The following is a 26753-nucleotide window of genomic DNA, read 5'->3' as shown; positions in this document are numbered from 1 at the left end:
GGCAGCATCTCGCCTCATGCAGCAGCTGGTGGGGGAGACGAGGGAGGTGACGCCCCCCACAGCTGTGCCTGACGGTGATCCCCTTCTGCGCTCCCTGCCCCCGCCTAAGTGAGAGAGAGAGAGAGAGAGAGAGAGAGAGAGAGAGAGAGAGAGAGAGAGAGAGAGAGAGAGAGAGAGAGAGAGAGAGATTTTAAAATGCATAATAATAATAATGACAATAATAATAACAACAACAGTAATAATGATAATAATGATAATAATAATAATAATAATAATAATAATAATAATAATAATAATAATAATAATAATAATAATAATTTCCCATTAACAAAGTTTTCTTCTTCTTCTTCTTCTTCTTCTTCTTCTTCTTCTTCTTCTTCTTCTTCTTCTTCTTCTTCTTCTTCTTCTTCTTCTTCTTCTTCTCCTCCTTCTTCTTCTTCTGGCCCAATCTCCTCCTCCTCCTCCTCCTCCTGCTCCTCCTACAGAGTGTCGGAGTACAAAGTAGCCTTCAGCTCACGCCCACGCCTGGCAAGGACGCCCCCGGGATCTGCAGGCCCCCTCCGCCCCTCCAGCCCACGCCACGTCCTGCCTCCTATCGCCAGAGCCACCCACGCCCACCCCCGCGCCGCCACCTGACCCATGGAAGGCGTGGAAAGAAAATACATTGAGTTGAAAGGGGCACTGCTCATAATACAAGAGTTTGCCTTGAAAAGTTCCCAAGAATCTCCGTTTTCTGTGATGTTAGGGATGGTGTATGTAAGGTTATTAGTAGTGTTGGTTTTGTTTTTTATTGGTTTTAGTTTTGTTTTTATTGTCATATATTGGAAAATATATAATGTTTTTGTGTGTATTATTATTATAGATATTGTGTATTTTTTCTGGTGTATTTTTATCTATATTTTTTTTCTTTTATATTTTCTCTTGGTGAGGACGGGGCCTGCCTGCCTCCCCACCCCTCACCCGGGCACAGCATGGAACAATAATATTTACGTAAAGGAATGACACAGACAAAACTCTTAAAAGCCATTAAAAAAAAAAATCACTAATAGACGTAATGTAGCTAACTGATCTCAACCTGACGGACAGGGCGACACACACACGCACACACACACACGCACACACACACACCTATATGTGAAAGAATAATTAAAGATAGTGGATAAGATAGCTAGAAGACAAGAACGGATTGACTGACAGACAATTTGGTTTTAGAGAAGGAGAATTTTATACGACAAATATGCCATGTTTCTGTTCGAGGGTGACAGAAACACTACAAGGTGGCTACGGAAGACTGAAAAAAAAAAAAAAAAAAAAAAAAAACTGGAGGTCTAAATGGAGTGATTTTGAAGTGAGTGGAAAATTTCTTAAAGGACAGAGAAATGAGAACAGTAATTAGAGATAGAAAGTTCTCGTGGGGGGAAAGTCATTAGCGAGGTTCCACAAGGGTCAGTATTGGCACCGGTAATGTTTGCAGTATATATTAATGAGGTAAGGGAAGGTGTGAACAGTTACGCGAAATTTGCTGATTATGCCGAGTTGCTTAGGAAGGTGGGAAGGGAAAAGGGTTGTTAAGCACTGCAGCACCACTGAACAGCATCTGGGAATGGAGTAACCGATGCGATATTGGAGTGTGATGGAAGAGTAAAAAAAATAATACTAGGCAACTATAGAATGGGAAACGAAAAGATTAAGAAAACGACAATAGAAAACGGATGTAGGGGTAACTATATCAGATCATTTAACACCAGAGAAACACATTAATAGGATTGTGGGTGAAACTTACAGCCTTATGAGGAAAATAAAAGTAATATTCGGATATCTAGATGAGGAAAACAAATTGATGGCAGCTGTGATGTGCCCGAAGTAGGAATGAGCAGCAATATTATGGTCACCGAGGACAAGAATGCACATCAAGAAATTGGAGACGATTCAGTTCAGCAGCAGAGGTGGTTCCGAGTCTTGAAGATTTATCATATGAAGAAAGACTGAGAAGGCTGAATCTACAACCGCTGGGACAACAGAGGGAGAGAGGAGACCTGACTGCGGTGTGTAGACTGATTAGGAAAAGTGGACCAGCAGGATTTGATAACCTGGGACGTAAGAGACTCAAGAGGACATGGAAAGAAGTTGGAAAAGGCCACCTGTACAAGGGATATTAAAAAGAACACCTTTCCTTAAAGTATTGTAGAGATGTGGAATACTTTGGAAGAAGATGTGGTTCACGCAAGGTACACTCAGGTTTTCAAGGCCAAGCTGGACGATAGTTGATAGAGACAGGGCATCACCACCGTAGCTCCCTCTGGAATGGTGCCGCCTTACGTCCATTCCAAAACACTTATCCTCCAGCGTGCGATAATACCTCGTGACCTTGAGAAGCTGACACCTCGATCAGTGGACTTTTTTTTTTTTTTCGTTTTTATTTATTTATTTATTTATTTTTGTTACTTGTTTACTATTTGTTGTTTGTTATTTATTTATTTTTGTTTTGTTAGCCTCTCTTATACAGAAATATAATAAAAATCGTAGTAAATTATTTAGGATAAGAGGGAAAATCCTATCAATTATTTCAACACTTTCCATTATGAGACGAAAAGCTTTGAGTGTATTTGAGTGTGTTTGGGGGTGTTTTGGATGCGTTTGGGTGTGTATGGGGTCTTTTGAGTGTATTTGAGTGTGTGTGGGGGGATGCTCTGGCTGTGTGTGGGGTCTTTTGAGTGTATTTCAGTGTGTGGGGGTGTTTTGGATGCGTTTGGGTGTGTGTGGAGTCTGTTTGGGAGTTTGAGTGTGTGTGTGTTTGGGTGTTTTTTTGGTGTTTGCAGGGTCTTCTGAGTATATTTCAGTGTGTGTGGGTGTTTTGCATGCGTTTGGGTGTGTGCAGGGTCTCTCTCTCTCTCTCTCTCTCTCTCTCTCTCTCTCTCTCTCTCTCTCTCTCTCTCTCTCTCTCTCTCTCTCAGTAGTTACACAAGTTTTCAAGTGTGTCTTTACTGTTCTAGTGACAGTTTAAAAACATTTTTACATTACCCATCGGAAAAACACGCCTTTAAAAGGTTCTAATCGAAGTGACACAGGTTTTTAATGATGTTTTTACGGTTCTAGTGCCAGATTGACAATTTTCTATATTATTAAGAGGAGAAAAGCTTTTGAAAACCCTGCTAATCATCTTTGTGGCTTTGGGAAACTGTCGTAAGGAGAGAGAGAGAGAGAGAGTAGAAGCATGTTAGTTAATCTTATCCTGCGCTGCTTCGTGTGTTTGCTGCGGTGACACGGTGCAGCAGTGAGTGAAATTTGGAATCATAATTACCTAAGGAGTGTTCAGTGGGGAAACGTCAGTGAGGATATTTGTATTATTTGAATTATTACTTGATAATATGTCAACTTTTGTGTGTGTGTGTGAGGGTGGGTGGAGGAGCAGACACAGGTGGCGCTTGGGAGGGTGAGCGGCTGGCTGGAGTGTTTTGGCCCTGGTCAGTCTTGCCCCACACTCTGGTAATAAGTGTTTCCGTATTCCCGGCAGCTTCTCCCTGTACCAAGCACCGCCACGCAGCACCAGAGAGCCATGAGTACGTAAGGTGAGCCCAGCGGTGCCACGGAGCACCAGAGAGCCATGAGTAGTAAGGTGAGCCCAGCGGTGCCAGCCTCACTGCCTTCACAGCTTCCCCTTCCTCCTCCCTGTAGTGTCTTGTAGCCGTCTATTAAGGCTTTTTTCGTTATCTAGGTATTTTTTAGGGTTATTCATTTATTTTTAGGTTTTGTTTACATCTGAGTCTGGAAACAGTTGGAAATTTAGGCGAATATTGAAGGATCGTCAACATGTAAACAAGCCGTCAGCTGAGGTACAGGCCGGGCGTCAGTGTTTTCAGCCATTATTTGCCTTGTCTCTCACTTATTGTAAGCCTAACATATCACAAGATACAGCCACATGTCTAGCTTTCATATGCGCTGGTCAGATATATCCGCCATTGCCTGGTTTTGGTGTCAGTAAGTAATAAATAAGGCAACATGGAGCATTTTAGTTGAGTCTACCCTGCGCTGGTTCGTGCGTTTGCTGCGGTGACACGGTACAGCTGTGAGAGAAATTTACGTTCATAACCACGAAGGGGGTGTTCAATGGGAAAAGGGCAGTGAGAAAGTGATGATATTTATATTATTTGAATTATTACTTGATAATATGTCAACTTTTGTGTGTGTGTGTGTGTGTGTGTGTGTGTGTGTGTGTGTGTGTGTGTGAGTGGGGGGGGAGAGAGAGGGTGGAGAAGCAGACACAGGTGGCGCTTGGGAGAGTGAGCGGCTGGCTGGAGTGTTTTGGCCCTGGTCAGTCTTGCCCCACACACTCTGATAATAAGTGTTTCCGTATTCCCGGCAGCTTCTCCCTGTACCAAGCACCGCCACGCAGCACCAGAGACCCATGAGTACGTAAGGTGAGCCCAGCGGTGCCACGGAGCACCAGAGAGCCATGAGTAGTAAGGTGAGCCCAGCGGTGCCAGCCTCACTGCCTTCACAGCTTCCCCCTCCTCCTCCCTGTAGTGTCTTGTAGCCGTCTATTAAGGCTTTTTTCGTTATTTAGGTATTTTTTAGGGTTATTCATTTATATTTAGGTTTTGTTTACATCTGAGTCTGGAAACAGTTGGAAATTTAGGCGAATATTCAAGGATCGTCAACATGTAAAGAAGCCGTCAGCTGAGGTACAGGCCGGGCGTCAGTGTTTTCAGCCATTATTTGCCTTGTCTCTCACTTATTGTAAGCCCAACATATCACAAGATACAGCCACATGTCTAGCTTTCATATGCGCTGGTCAGATATATCCGCCATTGCTTGGTTTTGGTGTCAGGAAGTAATAAATAAGGCAACATGGCCGCCGGCTCCTCCACTGAGGTCAGCCCCGAGGACATGTTCCGGCCTGTGGGTTCCAATATTTTTTATATTTTCCTCAATTACTTTATTTGGCTTCTATAGTAAGTTTTTATGGTTTCTAAGAATATTTTGTTGCTGTTGAAGTGTTTTTGTTGCTTCAGTTAAGTAACTGGGCTGAATTTTGTGTAGTTTTTTGACGTAAATATGGGGCCGTTTTCACGGTTATATTTACCCACCCCGGTCCTTGGCTTTTTTATTTGAGGCTGTAGTGAAGCTTTTATTGCTTTAAAAAATCGTTTATGATTTTTAAAATGTTTTGCGTTCCTGTTGAGTTGAGTATGTGCATTTTAAAATGGTTTTTAATTCCGTTAAAAGTGGTGATTTTGTCATTTTGTAGATCCCTTATTTTTCTATTTCAGCTTGTAACTAACTTTGCATTGCTTTAAAAAATAGTTTCGATTTTTTGATTTGTTTTTTTACTGGTGTAAAGTGAAATGGGCGGACTTTTGAATGGTTTTAATGGTGTCAAAAGTTCCAACACTTTTTCCATATTTGTGTTGATATTTCTTTACAACTACTCAGGCTGGAGATGTTTTGATACTGTGAATATTAATTTAAGTAATTATCAAATCATAAAATAGAATGCATTCCAGCCTAGCTTCATTTTTTGTAAATGTCAGTTTCAAAATGAAATGCGTTACGTACGTAAACCAGCGGCCAGGGGCTCTCGCCTGTGACGTCATCAGCAGACTGGGACTTCTCCGGCTCCAGTGTCTCTTGGTCAATATTTACCGTAATTTCCAGTGTTTTCCAAGTATTTCCAGCTGTTTATAAACTCAGGTACGTAGATAGTAGTAGTAGAAGGAGGAAAATAAGAGAAATGGAGGAGGAGGAGGAGGAAGAAATAAGGAGAAATGGAGGAGGAGGAGGAGACAAAACATGTAAATGGCAAGAAGACAATCTTTAGCTTAGTTACCCCTGATGCGCTGCCATTCTCTATTATTTGGTGTGTTTTGGGTCCTTTAAGTGTGTTTTAGATGTATTTGGGAGTGTTGTGGGGTGTTTTGAGTGTGTGTTAGGCGTGTTGAAGAGTGTTTTGGGTGTATATTAGCTGTTATCAGTGTGTTTTGGGTGAATTTTTGGTGTTCAAGTGTGGTTTAGGTTATTTCTAGGTGTATTTTGTGTGTTTTGAGTGTTGTGGAGTGTTTTGAGTGTATTGTGGAGTGTTCTGGTGTGTTTGAGGGTGTATTGAGTGAGTGTGAGTGTGTCTTGAGTTTATTTTGGGTGTTTTAAGTGTTTTGGGTAAGTTTTTGGGTGTGTGTGGCGTCTTTTGGGTGTATTTGAGTGTGTGTGGAGTGTTCTGGGTGCGTTTGGGTGTGTTAGTTGTGTATTCTGTGGTGATGTGGGTGTTTTGGATGTTTTAAGTGAGTTTTGGGTGTGTTTGGATGAGTTTTGTGTGTATTTGGGTGTGTTTTGGGTATGTTTTGAGTGTGTTTGGGTGAGTTTTCTGGAGATTTTGGTGTGTTGAGTGTGTTTTGGTTGTTTTGAGTGTGTTTGGGTGAGTTTTGTGAGTATTTTGGTGTGTTTAGGGTGTGTTTTGGATGTTTTGAGTGTGTTTTGGATGTGTTTGGGTGAGTTTTGCGCTCTCTCCTTCCTAGGAACTCAAAAGACAAGAGTTTTGTAGGTATTTTGGTGTGTTTAACTACTACTACTACTACTACTACTACTACTACTACTACTACTACTACTACTACTACTACAACCAATCTTAACATAATCTACACTCAAAACACTTCCTGTTCCCCCTCCTCGCCCCTTCTACCCCCTTCCCCCACTGTCACCACCCCATCCCTCACCTGCCGCACAATTTCAGGTACATATGTCTGGAGTTCAAGGACAGGGCAGCAGCAGAGGAGGCAGTGAGGCAGAGGAACAATTACAAGCTAGACAAGCAGCACACGTTTCTCTGTAATCTCTTCACGGACTTTGAGAAATATGACAACATACATGAGGAGTTTGTCGCACCTGTCCCCGAGCCTTATAAGGTGTGTGTGTGTGTGTGTGTGTGTGTGTGTGTGTGTGTGTGTGTGTTTGTGTGTGTGAGGAGCAGGTTTGTGTGTTTGTGAGGGAGATAGATGGGAAAGGAAAGAGAGAAAGAGAGAGAGAGATTTTGTGTGTGCGCGTTTGTGAGAGAGAGAGAAAGCGAAGAATGTGTGTTTGTGAGAGAGAGAGAAGAGAGAAGAGAGTGTCACATCAACTAGAGTTTTTGAATGCTGAAATCTTATTAATTTGTCACTAGAACTGTAAAAACACCCTTAAAAACCCGTGGCGCTTCATCTAGAGCCTTTTGAATGTTGAAATCTTGTTAATCTATCACTAGAATCATAAAAACACCCTTAAAAACCCATATAACTTCATCTAGAGCCTTTTGAATGCTGAAATCTTGTTAATCTGTTACTAGAATCGTAAAAACACCGTTAAAAACCCATATAACTTCATCTAGAGCCTTTTGAATGCTGAAATCTTGTAATCTGTCACTAGAACCGTAAAAACACCCTTAAAAACCCGTGTCGCTTCATCTAGAGATTTTGAATGCTGAAATCTTGTTAATCTGTCACTAGAACCATAAAAACACCCTTAAAAACCCGTGGCACTTCATCTAGAGCCTTTTGAATGTTGAAATCTTGTTAATCTGTCACTAGAATCATAAAAACACCCTTAAAAACCCATATAACTTCATCTAGAGCCTTTTGAATGCTGAAATCTTGTTAATCTGTTACCAGAATCATAAAAACACCCTTAAAAACCCATATAACTTCATCTAGAGCCTTTTGAATGCTGAAATCTTGCTAATCTGTCACTAGAACCGTATAAACATCCTTAAAAAACCTTACCCTTGTTTCCACCCACTCCTGCCTCCTGGTGTCCGCTGGTGGAGTCCACGCCTTCCTTACCACTAACCAAGGAAGGTTTAAGTCATGGGTAATCCTAGGCGTGTTTGTGTGTGCTTTTTTGGGTGTTTGTGTATGTTTTTAGGTGTTTTGCGTGTGTTTTGGTGTTTTGGGGTGTTTTGTGATGTGGTGTTCGTGTGTGTTTTTGAGGTGTATTGGGTGTAAAGTGATATTAATTAACTGAATGAATGTAAATATAATTTCATGTTAATCTTAAGTAACTGAATGGAAACCTAACCTAACCAAACTTAACTTAACCTAACCTAACCTAACTTAACCTAAACTAACCTAACCTAACTTAATGTAACCAAACCTAACCTAACCAAATTTAACTTAACCTAACCTAACCAAACCTAACCAAACTTAACCTATCCTAACCTAACCCAACCTAACTTAACCTAACCTGTTCTGATGCAAGAGAGAAAGAGAAAGAGTGTATTTTAGTGTGTGTGAGAGAGAGAGAGAGAGAGAGAGAGAGTATTTTTTGTTGTGTGTGAGGAAGAGAGAAAATAAAAAAAAATAATTAAATTCTATGCTTCCTCCCTTCCTCCCATCCTCTCTCAGTGTATCCCAGCCTCTCCCAGTGCATCCCAGCCTCTCCCAGTGCATCCCAGCCTCTCCCATTCCACCCCAACCTCCCCCAATGCATCCTAGCCTCTCTCAGTCCACCCCAGCTTCTCGCTGTGCACCCCAGCCTCTCCCAGTGCATCCCAGCCTCTCCCAGTGCATCCCAGCCTCTCCCAGTCCAGCCTCTCAGTCCACCCCAGCCTCTCTTACTCCATCTCAGCCTCTCCCAGTGCATCCCAGCCTCTCCCAGTCCAGCCTCTCAGTCCACCCCAGCCTCTCTTACTCCATCTCAGCCTCTCTCAGTGCATCCCAGCCTCTCCCAGTCCACCCCAGCCTCCCCCAGTCCACTCCAGCCTCCTCTCCACCCTTCACTCACCACCCATTACTTTCCCACAGATTGGTGATGAGTATTTTACATTCCAGTCCACCCCAGCCTTCCCCAGTCCACTCCAGCCCCCTCTCCACCCTTCACTTACCACCCATTACTTTCCCACAGATTGGTGATGAGTATTTTACATTCATCACCAAGTGCCAGGACCCCAAGGCGTGCACGGTGCTGCTCAGGGGACCCAGCAAGGATATCCTGAATGAGGTGAGGGTGCTGTTGGATGGCCGGGAGTGTTTAAGTTGGTTTGATTTAAAGTTTTTTGTGTTTTTTGTGTTTTGTGTTTTTTTTTTGGGGGGGAAGAGATTCGGTTTAATTGTTTGTTTTTTTCATTTCCACCCTAATCACTTCAAAAAATGCCCATTTCTACCCTAAAAACTGAAAAATACTGCCATTTCTCCCCTTAAACACCCAAAAAAACACTTATTTTCACCATAATTAACCCCAAAACACCTATTTTCTCCATAATAAAACCAAAAAACACCCATTTCAGTGCTAGAAACAAAAAAAAACCCATTTCTACCCAGAAACACCCAAATAAACAAGATCTACTTGTAACAACCTAAAAAAAAATAAAATAAAAAATAAAAAAAATAAAAATAAATAAATAAATAAATACCTGACCTGACCTGACCTGACCCATACCCACAGGTGGAGAGGAACCTTCAGGACGCCCTTGGAGTGGCCCGGAACTTGGCCCAGGAGCCCCGTCTGGTCCCTGGGGGCGGCTCGGTGGACATGGCAGTCTCTAACTTCCTGCAGCAGAAGGCCAAGGGGGTGTCAGAGGTGAGGCAGTGGCCCTATTCTGCTCTTGCCCAGGCCCTTAAGGTATGTTGGGGGGTGAGGGGAAGGAGGAGGAGGAAGAGGGCTGTCTTAAATTGCTTATTGAATTGTCTTTATTCTCTAGCAGCAGACCAAAAACATGCCAAATTGTTTTGAAATGTCCCTAAAATTCCCTGAACCGTCTTGAAATGCCCTTAAATTTCCCAGAGCTGTCTTGAAATGCCCCTAAACTGTCTTAATATGCCCCTAAATTCCCTGAACTGTCTTGAAATGCCCCTAAAATTCCCTGAACTGTTTTGAAATGCCCCTAAATTCCCTGAACTGTCTTGAAATGCACCTAAAATTCTCTAAACTCTTGAAATGTTCCTAAATTCCCTGAACTATCTTCAAATGCCTCTAAATTCCCTGAACTGTCTTGAAATGCCCCTAAATTCCCTGAACTGTCTTGAAATGGCCCTGAAACTCTCTTGAAATGCCCCTAAAAATACCCTTAAAAACCCGTGTCACTTCATCTACAGCCATTTGAATGATAGTCTTGTTAATCTGTCACTAGAACCGTAAAAACACCTTAAAAACCCGTATCCCTTGAACTAGAGCTTTTTTGAATGCTGAAATCTTATCAATCTGTCACTAGAACCGTAAAAACGCCCTTGAAAACCCACATAACTTCATCTAGAGCCTTTTGAATGCTGATATATTATTTTGTCACTAGAACCGTAAAAACACCCTTAAAAACCCGCGTCGCTTCATCTAGAGCCTTTTGAATGCTGAAATCTTGTTAATCTTTCACTAGAACCATAAAAATACCCTTAAAAACCCATATAACTTCATCTAGAGCCTTTTGAATGCTGATATCTTATTACTCTGTCACTAGAACCATAAAAATACCCTTAAAAACCCATAGAACTTCATCTAGAGCCTTTTGAATGCTGAAATCTTGTTAATCTGCCACTAGAACCGTAAAAACACCCTTAAAAACCCTTATCCCTTCAACTAGAGGCTTTTGAATGCTGAAATCTTATTAATCTGTCACTAGAACCGTAAAAACACCCTTTGAAAACCCATATAACTTCAACTTTTGCGGTCTCTCCTTCCTGGGGACTCAAAAAGTTAACATTCAAATTTCCCGCAATTTTCCAATCCCTAGTAAGGAGAGAGCACGAGACAAGAATTTTGTAGGTATTTTGATGTGTCTAACATTTCTGCCAATATTACAGGATGGAGAGCTTCGGATACCACACGGAGTGGGGTGAAGGAGCCTTGGGGATTCCTGAAGGAGGGGCAGTGAAGGAGGGAGGCCTAGAGATGAAGGAAATGCAGAAAATTCCTGCAATACTGAACGCTTCTCTGGTCAGACTATCCTTCACTGAATATTTGGACCGAGGCTTCGAGATACGAGCTGAGCATCTGTTTTTTTTAGTGTTTTGAGGCAGCTTTGATTTTTTTTAGGTGTTTTTAGGTTGTTTTAATGTTATTTTGAGTATTTTAGGTTTGTGGAAGGAAGGAGAAAGCTTAAATACAGTAATAAGGCCGAAAAAAAGGCTTGAATTGAGAGTTTTATCAGCCTGGCGGATATTAAGCTGTTTTAAGTATTTTAAGTTACCAGAAGAGTGGAAGCTTAAATTTAATACTACAATAAGGAAAAAGCTTTTTTCTTGCATTAGGAAGAGAAAAGCTTAATATTATTGATGTTTTTTATCAATTTCTTTTGATTTTATATTCAGTTTATTTATTTGTCATTATTTTTAAGATCATTTTTTTATTTAAGATCATTTTTTTCATTTTTCCTTTTTTTCACTTCTTTGACTTAATATCCAGTTTATTTATTTATTATTACTTCTTAGTGTGTCTAAGTACTTGCAAGGATCATTTATTTAATTATTATTATTTTTATTTTATTTTCTGTATTTTTTTTTTTTATATATATATATATTTTTTTTTATAATGTAAACTTATTACATCAATATTCCCGTTTTCTGTTACTTGTTCATGCCAGGGGTGACAATAAACATGAAGATTATTACTGCTTTTAATCCCACCGAGAGAGAGAGAGAGAGAGAGAGAGAGAGAGAGAGAGTGTGTAGGAGCATTTTAGTTGAGTCTATCCTGCGCTGGTTCCTACGTTTGCTGCGGTGACACGGTACAGCTGTGAGATAAATTTGCATTCATAACCACGAAGGGGGTGTTCAATGGGAAAAGGGCAGTGAGGAAGTGATGATATTTATATTATTTGAATTATTACTTGATAATATGTCAATATTTATTTATTTTTTTTTGGTGTGTGTGTGTGTGTGTGTGTGTGTGTGTGAGTTGGGGGGGAGAGAGGGGGTGGAGAAGCAGACACAGGTGGCGCTTGGGAGGGTGGGCGGCTGGCTGGAGTGTTTTGGGCGGCCCTGGTCAGTCTTGCCCCACACACTCTGATAATAAGTGTTTCCGTATTCCCGGCAGCTTCTCCCTGTACCAAGCACCGCCACGCAGCACCAGAGACCCATGAGTACGTAAGGTGAGCCCAGCGGTGCCACGGAGCACCAGAGAGCCATGAGTAGTAAGGTGAGCCCAGCGGTGCCAGCCTCACTGCCTTCACAGCTTCCCCCTCCTCCTCCCTGTAGTGTCTTGTAGCCGTCTATTACGGCTTTTTTCGTTATTTAGGTATTTTTTAGGGTTATTCATTTATATTTAGGTTTTGTTTACATCTGAGTCTGGAAACAGTTGGAAATTTAGGCGAATATTGAAGGATCGTCAACATGTAAAGAAGCTGTCAGCTGAGGTACAGGCCGGGCGTCAGTGTTTTCAGCCATTATTTGCCTTGTCTCTCACTTATTGTAAGCCCAACATATCACAAGATACAGCCACATGTCTAGCTTTCATATGCGCTGGTCAGATATATCCGCCATTGCTTGGTTTTGGTGTCAGGAAGTAATAAATAAGGCAACATGGCCGCCAGCTCCTCCACTGAGGTCGGCCCCGAGGACATGTTCCGGCCTGTGGGTTCCAATATTTTTTATTTTTTCCTCAATTACTTTATTTGGCTTCTATAGTAAGTTTTTATGGTTTCTAAAAATATTTTGTTGCTGTTGAAGTGTTTTTGTTGCTTCAGTTAAGTAACTGGGCTGAATTTTGTGTAGTTTTTTGACGTAAATATGGGGCCGTTTTCACGGTTATATTTACCCACCCCGGTCCTTGGCTTTTTTATTTGAGGCTGTAGTGAAGCTTTAATTGCTTTAAAAAATCGTTTATGATTTTTAAAATGTTTTGCGTTCCTGTTGAGTTGAGTATGTGCATTTTAAAATGGTTTTTAATTCCGTTAAAAGTGGTGATTTTGTCATTTTGTAGATCCCTTATTTCTCTATTTCAGCTTGTAACTAACTTTGCATTGCTTTAAAAAATAGTTTCGATTTTTTGAATTGTTTTTTTACTGGTGTAAAGTGAAATGGGCGGACTTTTGAATGGTTTTAATGGTGTCAAAAGTTCCAACACTTTTTCCATATTTGTGTTGATATTTCTTTACAACTACTCAGGCTGGAGATGTTTTGATACTGTGAATATTAATTTAAGTAATTATCAAATCATAAAATAGAATGTATTCCAGCCTAGCTTCATTTTTTGTAAATGTCAGTTTCAAAATGAAATGCGTTACGTACGTAAACCAGCGGCCAGGGGCTCTCGCCTGTGACGTCATCAGCAGACTGGGACTTCTCCGGCTCCAGTGTCTCTTGGTCAATATTTACCGTAATTTCCAGTGTTTTCCAAGTATTTCCAGCTGTTTATAAACTCAGGTACGTAGATAGTAGTAGTAGAAGGAGGAAAATAAGAGAAATGGAGGAGGAGGAGGAGGAAGAAATAAGGAGAAATGGAGGAGGAGGAGGAGGAGACAAAACATGTAAATGGCAAGAAGACAATCTTTAGCTTAGTTACCCCTGATGCGCTGCCATTCTCTATTATTTGGTGTGTTTTGGGTCCTTTAAGTGTGTTTTAGATGTATTTGGGAGTGTTGTGGGGTGTTTTGAGTGTGTGTTAGGCGTGTTGAAGAGTGTTTTGGGTGTATATTAGCTGTTATCAGTGTGTTTTGGGTGAATTTTTGGTGTTCAAGTGTGGTTTAGGTTATTTCTAGGTGTATTTTGTGTGTTTTGAGTGTTGTGGAGTGTTTTGAGTGTATTGTGGAGTGTTCTGGTGTGTTTGAGGGTGTATTGAGTGAGTGTGAGTGTGTCTTGAGTTTATTTTGGGTGTTTTAAGTGTTTTGGGTAAGTTTTTGGGTGTGTGTGGCGTCTTTTGGGTGTATTTGAGTGTGTGTGGAGTGTTCTGGGTGCGTTTGGGTGTGTTAGTTGTGTATTCTGTGGTGATGTGGGTGTTTTGGATGTTTTAAGTGAGTTTTGGGTGTGTTTGGATGAGTTTTGTGTGTATTTGGGTGTGTTTTGGGTATGTTTTGAGTGTGTTTGGGTGAGTTTTCTGGAGATTTTGGTGTGTTGAGTGTGTTTTGGTTGTTTTGAGTGTGTTTGGGTGAGTTTTGTGAGTATTTTGGTGTGTTTAGGGTGTGTTTTGGATGTTTTGAGTGTGTTTTGGATGTGTTTGGGTGAGTTTTGCGCTCTCTCCTTCCTAGGAACTCAAAAGACAAGAGTTTTGTAGGTATTTTGGTGTGTTTAACTACTACTACTACTACTACTACTACTACTACTACTACTACTACTACTACTACAACCAATCTTAACATAATCTACACTCAAAACACTTCCTGTTCCCCCTCCTCGCCCCTTCTACCCCCTTCCCCCACTGTCACCACCCCATCCCTCACCTGCCGCACAATTTCAGGTACATATGTCTGGAGTTCAAGGACAGGGCAGCAGCAGAGGAGGCAGTGAGGCAGAGGAACAATTACAAGCTAGACAAGCAGCACACGTTTCTCTGTAATCTCTTCACGGACTTTGAGAAATATGACAACATACATGAGGAGTTTGTCGCACCTGTCCCCGAGCCTTATAAGGTGTGTGTGTGTGTGTGTGTGTGTGTGTGTGTGTGTGTGTGTTTGTGTGTGTGAGGAGCAGGTTTGTGTGTTTGTGAGGGAGATAGATGGGAAAGGAAAGAGAGAAAGAGAGAGAGAGATTTTGTGTGTGCGCGTTTGTGAGAGAGAGAGAAAGCGAAGAATGTGTGTTTGTGAGAGAGAGAGAAGAGAGAAGAGAGTGTCACATCAACTAGAGTTTTTGAATGCTGAAATCTTATTAATTTGTCACTAGAACTGTAAAAACACCCTTAAAAACCCGTGGCGCTTCATCTAGAGCCTTTTGAATGTTGAAATCTTGTTAATCTGTCACTAGAATCATAAAAACACCCTTAAAAACCCATATAACTTCATCTAGAGCCTTTTGAATGCTGAAATCTTGTTAATCTGTTACTAGAATCGTAAAAACACCGTTAAAAACCCATATAACTTCATCTAGAGCCTTTTGAATGCTGAAATCTTGTAATCTGTCACTAGAACCGTAAAAACACCCTTAAAAACCCGTGTCGCTTCATCTAGAGATTTTGAATGCTGAAATCTTGTTAATCTGTCACTAGAACCATAAAAACACCCTTAAAAACCCGTGGCGCTTCATCTAGAGCCTTTTGAATGTTGAAATCTTGTTAATCTGTCACTAGAATCATAAAAACACCCTTAAAAACCCATATAACTTCATCTAGAGCCTTTTGAATGCTGAAATCTTGTTAATCTGTTACCAGAATCATAAAAACACCCTTAAAAACCCATATAACTTCATCTAGAGCCTTTTGAATGCTGAAATCTTGCTAATCTGTCACTAGAACCGTATAAACATCCTTAAAAAACCTTACCCTTGTTTCCACCCACTCCTGCCTCCTGGTGTCCGCTGGTGGAGTCCACGCCTTCCTTACCACTAACCAAGGAAGGTTTAAGTCATGGGTAATCCTAGGCGTGTTTGTGTGTGCTTTTTTGGGTGTTTGTGTATGTTTTTAGGTGTTTTGCGTGTGTTTTGGTGTTTTGGGGTGTTTTGTGATGTGGTGTTCGTGTGTGTTTTTGAGGTGTATTGGGTGTAAAGTGATATTAATTAACTGAATGAATGTAAATATAATTTCATGTTAATCTTAAGTAACTGAATGGAAACCTAACCTAACCAAACTTAACTTAACCTAACCTAACCTAACTTAACCTAAACTAACCTAACCTAACTTAACGTAACCAAACCTAACCTAACCAAATTTAACTTAACCTAACCTAACCAAACCTAACCAAACTTAACCTATCCTAACCTAACCCAACCTAACTTAACCTAACCTGTTCTGATGCAAGAGAGAAAGAGAAAGAGTGTATTTTAGTGTGTGTGTGAGAGAGAGAGAGAGAGAGAGAGAGTATTTTTTGTTGTGTGTGAGGAAGAGAGAAAATAAAAAAAAATAATTAAATTCTATGCTTCCTCCCTTCCTCCCATCCTCTCTCAGTGTATCCCAGCCTCTCCCAGTGCATCCCAGCCTCTCCCAGTGCATCCCAGCCTCTCCCATTCCACCCCAGCCTCCCCCAATGCATCCTAGCCTCTCTCAGTCCACCCCAGCTTCTCGCTGTGCACCCCAGCCTCTCCCAGTGCATCCCAGCCTCTCCCAGTGCATCCCAGCCTCTCCCAGTCCAGCCTCTCAGTCCACCCCAGCCTCTCTTACTCCATCTCAGCCTCTCCCAGTGCATCCCAGCCTCTCCCAGTCCAGCCTCTCAGTCCACCCCAGCCTCTCTTACTCCATCTCAGCCTCTCTCAGTGCATCCCAGCCTCTCCCAGTCCACCCCAGCCTCCCCCAGTCCACTCCAGCCTCCTCTCCACCCTTCACTCACCACCCATTACTTTCCCACAGATTGGTGATGAGTATTTTACATTCCAGTCCACCCCAGCCTCCCCCAGTCCACTCCAGCCCCCTCTCCACCCTTCACTTACCACCCATTACTTTCCCACAGATTGGTGATGAGTATTTTACATTCATCACCAAGTGCCAGGACCCCAAGGCGTGCACGGTGCTGCTCAGGGGACCCAGCAAGGATATCCTGAATGAGGTGAGGGTGCTGTTGGATGGCCGGGAGTGTTTAAGTTGGTTTGATTTAAAGTTTTTTGTGTTTTTTGTGTTTTGTGTTTTTTTTTGGGGGGGGAGGAGATTCGGTTTAATTGTTTGTTTTTTTCATTTCCACCCTAATCACTTCAAAAAATGCCCATTTCTACCCTAAAAACTGAAAAATACTGCCATTTCTCCCCTTAAACACCCAAAAAAACACTCATTTTCACCATAATTAGCCCCAAAACACCTATTTTCTCCATAATAAAACCAAAAAACACCCATTTCAGTGCTAGAAACAAAAAAAAAACCCATTTCTACCCAGAAACACCCAAATAAACAAGATCTACTTGTAACAACCTAAAAAAAAAATAAAATAAAAAATAAAAAAAATAAAAATAAATAAATAAATAAATACCTGACCTGCCCTGGCCTGACCCATACCCACAGGTGGAGAGGAACCTTCAGGACGCCCTTGGAGTGGCCCGGAACTTGGCCCAGGAGCCCCGTCTGGTCCCTGGGGGCGGCTCGGTGGACATGGCAGTCTCTAACTTCCTGCAGCAGAAGGCCAAGGGGGTGTCAGAGGTGAGGCAGTGGCCCTATTCTGCTCTTGCCCAGGCCCTTAAGGTATGTTGGGGGGTGAGGGGAAGGAGGAGGAGGAAGAGGGCTGTCTTAAATTGCTTATTAAATTGTCTTTATTCTCTAGCAGCAGACCAAAAACATGCCAAATTGTTTTGAAATGTCCCTAAAATTCCCTGAACCGTCTTGAAATGCCCTTAAATTTCCCAGAGCTGTCTTGAAATGCTCCTAAACTGTCTTAATATGCCCCTAAATTCCCTGAACTGTCTTGAAATGCCCCTAAAATTCCCTGAACTGTTTTGAAATGCCCCTAAATTCCCTGAACTGTCTTGAAATGCACCTAAAATTCTCTAAACTGTCTTGAAATGTTCCTAAATTCCCTGAACTATCTTCAAATGCCTCTAAATTCCCTGAACTGTCTTGAAATGCCCCTAAATTCCCTGAACTGTCTTGAAATGGCCCTAAAACTCTCTTGAAATGCCCCTAAAAATGCCCTTAAAATCCCATGTCACTTCATCTACAGCCATTTGAATGATAGTCTTGTTAATCTGTCACTAGAACCGTAAAAACACCTTAAAAACCCGTATCCCTTGAACTAGAGCCTTTTTGAATGCTGATATCTTATTACTTTGTCACTAGAACCGTAAAAACACCCTTAAAAACCCGTGTCGCTTCATCTAGAGCCTTTTGAATGCTGAAATCTTGTTAATCTTTCACTAGAACCATAAAAATACCCTTAAAAACCCATATAACTTCATCTAGAGCCTTTTGAATGCTGATATCTTATTACTCTGTCACTAGAACCATAAAAATACCCTTAAAAACCCATATAACTTCATCTAGAGCCTTTTGAATGCTGAAATCTTGTTAATCTGCCACTAGAACCGTAAAAACACCCTTAAAAACCCTTATCCCTTCAACTAGAGGCTTTTGAATGCTGAAATCTTATTAATCTGTCACTAGAACCGTAAAAACACCCTTTGAAAACCCATATAACTTCAACTTTTGCGGCCTCTCCTTCCTGGGGACTCAAAAAGTTAACATTCAAATTTCCCGCAATTTTCCAATCCCTAGTAAGGAGAGAGCACGAGACAAGAATTTTGTAGGTATTTTGATGTGTCTAACATTTCTGCCAATATTACAGGATGGAGAGCTTCGGATACCACACGGAGTGGGGTGAAGGAGCCATGGGGATGCCTGAAGGAGGGGCAGTGAAGGAGGGAGGCCTAGAGATGAAGGAAATGTAGAAAATTCCTGCAATACTGAACGCTTCTCTGGTCAGACTATCCTTCACTGAATATTTGGACCGAGGCTTCGAGATACGAGCTGAGCATCTGTTTTTTTTAGTGTTTTGAGGCAGCTTTAATTTTTTTTTTAGGTGTTTTTAGGTTGTTTTAATGTTATTTTGAGTATTTTAGGTTTGTGGAAGGAAGGAGAAAGCTTAAATACAGTAATAAGGCCGAAAAAAAGGCTTAAATTGAGAGTTTTATCAGCCTGGCGGATATTAAGCTGTTTTAAGTATTTTAAGTTACCAGAAGAGTGGAAGCTTAAATTTAATACTACAATAAGGAAAAAGCTTTTTTCTTGCATTAGGAAGAGAAAAGCTTAATATTATTGATGTTTTTTATCAATTTCTTTTGATTTTATATTCAGTTTATTTATTTGTCATTATTTTTAAGATCATTTTTTTATTTAAGATCATTTTTTTCATTTTTCCTTTTTTTCACTTCTTTGACTTAATATCCAGTTTATTTATTTATTATTACTTCTTAGTGTGTCTAAGTACTTGCAAGGATCATTTATTTAATTATTATTATTTTTATTTTATTTTCTGTATTTATATATATATATATATATATATATATTTTTTTTATAATGTAAACTTATTACATCAATATTCCCGTTTTCTGTTACTTGTTCATGCCAGGGGTGACAATAAACATGAAGATTATTACTGCTTTTAATCCCACCGAGAGAGAGAGAGAGAGAGAGAGAGAGAGAGTGTAGGAGCATTTTAGTTGAGTCTATCCTGCGCTGGTTCCTACGTTTGCTGCGGTGACACGGTACAGCTGTGAGATAAATTTGCATTCATAACCACGAAGGGGGTGTTCAATGGGAAAAGGGCAGTGAGGAAGTGATGATATTTATATTATTTGAATTATTACTTGATAATATGTCAATATTTATTTATTTTTTTTGGTGTGTGTGTGTGTGTGTGTGTGTGTGTGAGAGTGGGGGGGGAGAGAGAGGGTGGAGAAGCAGACACAGGTGACGCTTGGGAGAGTGAGCGGCTGGCTGGAGTGTTTTGGCCCTGGTCAGTCTTGCCCCACACACTCTGGTAATAAGTGTTTCCGTATTCCCGGCAGCTTCTCCCTGTACCAAGCACCGCCACGCAGCACCAGAGAGCCATGAGTACATAAGGTGAGCCCAGCGGTGCCACGGAGCACCAGAGAGCCATGAGTAGTAAGGTGAGCCCAGCGGTGCCAGCCTCACTGCCTTCACAGCTTCCCCCTCCTCCTCCCTGTAGTGTCTTGTAGCCGTCTATTAAGGCTTTTTTCGTTATTTAGGTATTTTTTAGGGTTATTCATTTATATTTAAGTTTTGTTTACATCTGAGTCTGGAAACAGTTGGAAATTTAGGCGAATATTGAAGGATCGTCAACATGTAAAGAAGCCATCAGCTGATGTACAGGCCGGGCGTCAGTGTTTTCAGCCATTATTTGCCTTGTCTCTCACTTATTGTAAGCCCAACATATCACAAGATACAGCCACATGTCTAGCTTTCATATGCGCTGGTCAGATATATCCGCCATTGCCTGGTTTTGGTGTCAGGAAGTAATAAATAAGGCAACATGGCCGCCGGCTCCTCCACTGAGGTCGGCCCCGAGGACATGTTCCGGCCTGTGGATTCCAATATTTTTTATATTTTCCTCAATTACTTTATTTGGCTTCTATAGTAAGTTTTTATGGTTTCTAAAAATATTTTGTTGCTGTTGAAGTGTTTTTGTTGCTTCAGTTAAGTAACTGGGCTGAATTTTGTGTAGTTTTTTGACGTAAATATGGGGCCGTTTTCACGGTTATATTTACCCACCCCGGTCCTTGGCTTTTTTATTTGAGGCTGTAGTGAAGCTTTTATTGCTTTAAAAAATCGTTTATGATTTTTAAAATGTTTTGCGTTCCTGTTGAGTTGAGTATGTGCATTTTAAAATGGTTTTTAATTCCGTTAAAAGTGGTGATTTTGTCATTTTGTAGATCCCTTATTTTTCTATTTCAGCTTGTAACTAACTTTGCATTGCTTTAAAAAATAGTTTCGATTTTTTGAATTGTTTTTTTACTGGTGTAAAGTGAAATGGGCGGACTTTTGAATGGTTTTAATGGTGTCAAAAGTTCCAACACTTTTTCCATATTTGTGTTGATATTTCTTTACAACTACTCAGGCTGGAGATGTTTTGATACTGTGAATATTAATTTAAGTAATTATCAAATCATAAAATAGAATGCATTCCAGCCTAGCTTCATTTTTTGTAAATGTCAGTTTCAAAATGAAATGCGTTACGTACGTAAACCAGCGGCCAGGGGCTCTCGCCTGTGACGTCATCAGCAGACTGGGACTTCTCCGGCTCCAGTGTCTCTTGGTCAATATTTACCGTAATTTCCAGTGTTTTCCAAGTATTTCCAGCTGTTTATAAACTCAGGTACGTAGATAGTAGTAGTAGAAGGAGGAAAATAAGAGAAATGGAGGAGGAGGAGGAGGAAGAAATAAGGAGAAATGGAGGAGGAGGAGGAGGAGACAAAACATGTAAATGGCAAGAAGACAATCTTTAGCTTAGTTACCCCTGATGCGCTGCCATTCTCTATTATTTGGTGTGTTTTGGGTCCTTTAAGTGTGTTTTAGGTGTATTTGGGAGTGTTGTGGGGTGTTTTGAGTGTGTGTTAGGCGTGTTGAAGAGTGTTTTGGGTGTATATTAGCTGTTATCAGTGTGTTTTGGGTGAATTTTTGGTGTTCAAGTGTGGTTTAGGTTATTTCTAGGTGTATTTTGTGTGTTTTGAGTGTTGTGGAGTGTTTTGAGTGTATTGTGGAGTGTTCTGGTGTGTTTGAGTGTGTATTGAGTGAGTGTGAGTGTGTCTTGAGTTTATTTTGGGTGTTTTAAGTGTTTTGGGTAAGTTTTTGGGTGTGTGTGGCGTCTTTTGGGTGTATTTGAGTGTGTGTGGAGTGTTCTGGGTGCGTTTGGGTGTGTTAGTTGTGTATTCTGTGGTGATGTGGGTGTTTTGGATGTTTTAAGTGTGTTTTGGGTGTGTTTGGATGAGTTTTGTGTGTATTTGGGTGTGTTTTGGGTATGTTTTGAGTGTGTTTGGGTGAGTTTTGTGGAGATTTTGGTGTGTTGAGTGTGTTTGGGTGAGTTTTGTGAGTATTTTGGTGTGTTTAGGGTGTGTTTTGGATGTTTTGAGTGTGTTTTGGATGTGTTTGGGTGAGTTTTGCGCTCTCTCCTTCCTAGGAACTCAAAAGACAAGAGTTTTGTAGGTATTTTGGTGTGTCTAACTACTACTACTACTACTACTACTACTACTACAACCAATCTTAACATAATCTACACTCAAAACACTTCCTGTTCCCCCTCCTCGCCCCTTCTACCCCCTTCCCCCACTGTCACCACCCCATCCCTCACCTGCCGCACAATTTCAGGTACATGTGTCTGGAGTTCAAGGACAGGGCAGCAGCAGAGGAGGCAGTGAGGCAGAGGAACAATTACAAGCTAGACAAGCAGCACACGTTTCTCTGTAATCTCTTCACGGACTTTGAGAAATATGACAACATACATGAGGAGTTTGTCGCACCTGTCCCCGAGCCTTATAAGGTGTGTGTGTGTGTGTGTGTGTGTGTGTGTGTGAGGGGCAGGTTTGTGTGTTTGTGAGGGAGATAGATAGGAAAGGAAAGAGAGAGAGAGAGAGAGAGAGAGAGAGTTTGTGTGTGCGCGTTTGTGAGAGAGAGAGAAAGCGAAGAATGTATGTTTGTGAGAGAGAGAGAGAGAGAGAGAGAGAGAGAGAGAGAAGAGAGAAGAGAGTGTCACGTCAACTAGAGTTTTTGAATGCTGAAATCTTATTAATTTGTCACTAGAACTGTAAAAACACCCTTAAAAACCCGTGGCGCTTCATCTAGAGCCTTTTGAATGTTGAAATCTTGTTAATCTGTCACTAGAATCATAAAAACACCCTTAAAAACCCATATAACTTCATCTAGAGCCTTTTGAATGCTGAAATCTTGTTAATCTGTTACTAGAATCGTAAAAACACCGTTAAAAACCCATATAACTTCATCTAGAGCCTTTTGAATGCTGAAATCTTGTAATCTGTCACTAGAACCGTAAAAACACCCTTAAAAACCCGTGTCGCTTCATCTAGAGATTTTGAATGCTGAAATCTTGTTAATCTGTCACTAGAACCATAAAAACACCCTTAAAAACCCGTGGCGCTTCATGTAGAGCCTTTTGAATGTTGAAATCTTGTTAATCTGTCACTAGAATCATAAAAACACCCTTAAAAACCCATATAACTTCATCTAGAGCCTTTTGAATGCTGAAATCTTGTTAATCTGTTACTAGAATCATAAAAACACCCTTAAAAACCCATATAACTTCATCTAGAGCCTTTTGAATGCTGAAATCTTGCTAATCTGTCACTAGAACCGTATAAACATCCTTAAAAAACCTTACCCTTGTTTTCACCCACTCCTGCCTCCTGGTGTCCGCTGGTGGAGTCCACGCCTTCCTTACCACTAACCAAGGAAGGTTTAAGTCATGGGTAATCCTAGGCGTGTTTGTGTGTGCTTTTTTGGGTGTTTGTGTATGTTTTTAGGTGTTTTGCGTGTGTTTTGGTGTTTTGGGGTGTTTTGTGATGTGGTGTTCGTGTGTGTTTTTGAGGTGTATTGGGTGTAAAGTGATATTAATTAACTGAATGAATGTAAATATAATTTCATGTTAATCTTAAGTAACTGAATGGAAACCTAACCTAACCAAACTTAACTTAACCTAACCTAACCTAATTTAACCTAAACTAACCTAACCTAACCTAACTTAACGTAACCAAACCTAACCTAACCAAATTTAACTTAACCTAACCTAACCAAACCTAACCAAACTTAACCTATCCTAACCTAACCCAACCTAACTTAACCTAACCTGTTCTGATGCAAGAGAGAAAGAGAAAGAGTGTATTTTAGTGTGTGTGAGAGAGAGAGAGAGAGAGAGAGTATTTTTTGTTGTGTGTGAGGAAGAGAGAAAATAAAAAAAAATAATTAAATTCTATGCTTCCTCCCTTCCTCCCATCCTCTCTCAGTGTATCCCAGCCTCTCCCATTCCACCCCAGCCTCCCCCAATGCATCCTAGCCTCTCTCAGTCCACCCCAGCTTCTCGCTGTGCACCCCAGCCTCTCCCAGTGCATCCCAGCCTCTCCCAGTGCATCCCAGCCTCTCCCAGTCCAGCCTCTCAGTCCACCCCAGCCTCTCTTACTCCATCTCAGCCTCTCCCAGTGCATCCCAGCTTCTCCCAGTCCAGCCTCTCAGTCCACCCCAGCCTCTCTTACTCCATCTCAGCCTCTCTCAGTGCATCCCAGCCTCTCCCAGTCCACCCCAGCCTCCCCCAGTCCACTCCAGCCTCCTCTCCACCCTTCACTCACCACCCATTACTTTCCCACAGATTGGTGATGAGTATTTTACATTCCAGTCCACCCCAGCCTTCCCCAGTCCACTCCAGCCCCCTCTCCACCCTTCACTTACCACCCATTACTTTCCCACAGATTGGTGATGAGTATTTTACATTCATCACCAAGTGCCAGGACCCCAAGGCGTGCACGGTGCTGCTCAGGGGACCCAGCAAGGATATCCTGAATGAGGTGAGGGTGCTGTTGGATGGCCGGGAGTGTTTAAGTTGGTTTGATTTAAATTTTTTTGTGTTTTTTGTGTTTTTTTTTTTTTTTTGGGGGGGGGAAATTCGGTTTAATTGTTTGTTTTTTTCATTTCCACCCTAATCACTTCAAAAAATGCCCATTTCTACCCTAAAAACTGAAAAATACTGCCATTTCTCCCCTTAAACACCCAAAAAAACACTCATTTTCACCATAATTAACCCCAAAACGCCTATTTTCTCCATAATAAAACCAAAAAACACCAATTTCTGTGTTAGAAACAAAAAAAAACCCATTTCTACCCAGAAACACCCAAATAAACAAGATCTACTTGTAACAACCTAAAAAAAAAAAATAAAATAAAATAAAAAAAATAAAAATAAATAAATAAATAAATACCTGACCTGACCTGACCTGACCCATACCCACAGGTGGAGAGGAACCTTCAGGACGCCCTTGGAGTGGCCCGGAACTTGGCCCAGGAGCCCCGTCTGGTCCCTGGGGGCGGCTCGGTGGACATGGCAGTCTCTAACTTCCTGCAGCAGAAGGCCAAGGGGGTGTCAGAGGTGAGGCAGTGGCCCTATTCTGCTCTTGCCCAGGCCCTTAAGGTATGTTGGGGGGTGAGGGGAAGGAGGAGGAGGAAGAGGGCTATCTTAAATTGCTTATTAAATTGTCTTTATTCTCTAGCAGCAGACCAAAAACATGCCAAATTGTTTTGAAATGTCCCTAAAATTCCCTGAACCGTCTTGAAATGCCCTTAAATTTCCCAGAGCTGTCTTGAAATGCCCCTAAACTGTCTTAATATGCCCCTAAATTCCCTGAACTGTCTTGAAATGCCCCTAAAATTCCCTGAACTGTTTTGAAATGCCCCTAAATTCCCTGAACTGTCTTGAAATGCACCTAAAATTCTCTAAACTGTCTTGAAATGTTCCTAAATTCCCTGAACTATCTTCAAATGCCTCTAAATTCCCTGAACTGTCTTGAAATGCCCCTAAATTCCCTGAACTGTCTTGAAATGGCCCTAAAACTCTCTTGAAATGCCCCTAAAAATACCCTTAAAAACCCGTGTCACTTCATCTACAGCCATTTGAATGATAGTCTTGTTAATCTGTCACTAGAACTGTAAAAACACCTTAAAAACCCGTATCCCTTGAACTAGAGCCTTTTTGAATGCTGAAATCTTATCAATCTGTCACTAGAACCGTAAAAACGCCCTTGAAAACCCACATAACTTCATCTAGAGCCTTTTGAATGCTGATATCTTATTACTTTGTCACTAGAACCGTAAAAACACCCTTAAAAACCCGTGTCGCTTCATCTAGAGCCTTTTGAATGCTGAAATCTTGTTAATCTTTCACTAGAACCATAAAAATACCCTTAAAAACCCATATAACTTCATCTAGAGCCTTTTGAATGCTGATATCTTATTACTCTGTCACTAGAACCATAAAAATACCCTTAAAAACCCATATAACTTCATCTAGAGCCTTTTGAATGCTGAAATCTTGTTAATCTGCCACTAGAACCGTAAAAACACCCTTAAAAACCCTTTTCCCTTCAACTAGAGGCTTTTGAATGCTGAAATCTTATTAATCTGTCACTAGAACCGTAAAAACACCCTTTGAAAACCCATATAACTTCAACTTTTGCGGTCTCTCCTTCCTGGGGACTCAAAAAGTTAACATTCAAATTTCCCGCAATTTTCCAATCCCTAGTAAGGAGAGAGCATGAGACAAGAATTTTCTAGGTATTTTGATGTGTCTAACATTTCTGCCAATATTACAGGATGGAGAGCTTCGGATACCACACGGAGTGGGGTGAAGGAGCCTTGGGGATGCCTGAAGGAGGGAGGCCTAGAGATGAAGGAAATGCAGAAAATTCCTGCAATACTGAACGCTTCTCTGGTCAGACTATCCTTCACTGAATATTTGGACCGAGGCTTCGAGATACGAGCTGAGCATCTGTTTTTTTTAGTGTTTTGAGGCACCTTTAATTTTTTTTTTAGGTGTTTTTAGGTTGTTTTAATGTTATTTTGAGTATTTTAGGTTTGTGGAAGGAAGGAGAAAGCTTAAATACAGTAATAAGGCTGAAAAAAAGGCTTAAATTGAGAGTTTTATCAGCCTGGCGGATATTAAGCTGTTTTAAGTATTTTAAGTTACCAGAAGAGTGGAAGCTTAAATTTAATACTACAATAAGGAAAAAGCTTTTTTCTTGCATTAGGAAGAGAAAAGCTTAATATTATTGATGTTTTTTTTATCAATTTCTTTTGATTTTATATTCAGTTTATTTATTTGTCATTATTTTTAAGATCATTTTTTTATTTAAGATCATTTTTTTCATTTTTCCTTTTTTTCACTTCTTTGACTTAATATCCAGTTCATTTATTTATTATTACTTCTTAGTGTGTCTAAGTACTTGCAAGGATCATTTATTTAATTATTATTATTTTTATTTTATTTTCTGTATTTTTTTTATATATATATATATATATTTTTTTTTTTATAATGTAAACTTATTACATCAATATTCCCGTTTTCTGTTACTTGTTCATGCCAGGGGTGACAATAAACATGAAGATTATTACTGCTTTTAATCCCACCGAGAGAGAGAGAGAGAGAGAGAGAGAGAGAGAGAGAGAGAGAGTGTAGGAGCATTTTAGTTGAGTCTATCATGCGCTGGTTCTTACGTTTGCTGCGGTGACAC

The 26753-nt window shown here is 40.8% G+C and overlaps 4 protein-coding genes and 1 long non-coding RNA gene across 7 annotated transcripts in view; all 5 read left to right on the top strand.

The window, feature by feature from the left end:
- LOC135096058 (lisH domain-containing protein ARMC9-like) overlaps positions 1 to 876 on the top strand; it is a 17533-nt gene extending 16657 nt beyond the window's left edge. For all 3 annotated transcript variants that reach the window (XM_063997280.1, XM_063997278.1, XM_063997279.1), the window contains 2 exons: positions 1 to 108; positions 486 to 876. The exon at positions 1 to 108 is cut by the window's left edge and continues 10 nt beyond it. In XM_063997280.1, the coding sequence (XP_063853350.1) occupies positions 1 to 72 (72 nt within the window). In that variant the 3' untranslated portion in view covers positions 73 to 108; positions 486 to 876. The remainder of the gene's footprint in view (positions 109 to 485) is intronic.
- A 1027-nt stretch (positions 877 to 1903) lies between these two features.
- LOC135095923 (uncharacterized) lies at positions 1904 to 11557 on the top strand. The gene is made up of 6 exons (XM_063997070.1): positions 1904 to 1946; positions 3335 to 3560; positions 6725 to 6896; positions 8866 to 8961; positions 9406 to 9582; positions 10755 to 11557. Exons 1-6 carry the CDS (start codon positions 1904 to 1906, stop codon positions 10788 to 10790), a joined length of 750 nt encoding a protein of 249 aa, XP_063853140.1. The 3' UTR covers positions 10791 to 11557.
- Positions 11558 to 11857: 300 nt separating this feature from the next.
- Positions 11858 to 26630, top strand: LOC135096045 (T-complex protein 1 subunit gamma-like). The gene is made up of 5 exons (XM_063997261.1): positions 11858 to 12040; positions 21835 to 22006; positions 23943 to 24038; positions 24482 to 24658; positions 25836 to 26630. The coding sequence occupies exons 2-5, from the start codon at positions 21839 to 21841 to the stop codon at positions 25869 to 25871; spliced, it is 477 nt and encodes a 158-aa protein (XP_063853331.1). The 5' UTR covers positions 11858 to 12040; positions 21835 to 21838; the 3' UTR covers positions 25872 to 26630.
- LOC135095922 (uncharacterized) lies at positions 12471 to 18398 on the top strand. Its single transcript, XM_063997069.1, has 5 exons — positions 12471 to 12521; positions 16481 to 16576; positions 17023 to 17199; positions 17362 to 17447; positions 18296 to 18398. The coding sequence occupies exons 1-5, from the start codon at positions 12471 to 12473 to the stop codon at positions 18396 to 18398; spliced, it is 513 nt and encodes a 170-aa protein (XP_063853139.1).
- LOC135096047 (uncharacterized) lies at positions 13133 to 16475 on the top strand. The gene is made up of 3 exons (XR_010264563.1): positions 13133 to 13313; positions 14344 to 14515; positions 16381 to 16475. It is a non-coding gene; the product is annotated as an uncharacterized LOC135096047 (long non-coding RNA).
- Positions 26631 to 26753: the final 123 nt, after the last annotated feature.

Source organism: Scylla paramamosain, unplaced genomic scaffold (assembly GCF_035594125.1).
Source record: "Scylla paramamosain isolate STU-SP2022 unplaced genomic scaffold, ASM3559412v1 Contig2, whole genome shotgun sequence".
Lineage (NCBI taxonomy): Eukaryota > Metazoa > Arthropoda > Malacostraca > Decapoda > Portunidae > Scylla > Scylla paramamosain.
The sequence above is the reverse complement of the archived record's forward strand: the minus strand, read 5'-3'. Positions and strand labels throughout refer to the sequence as shown.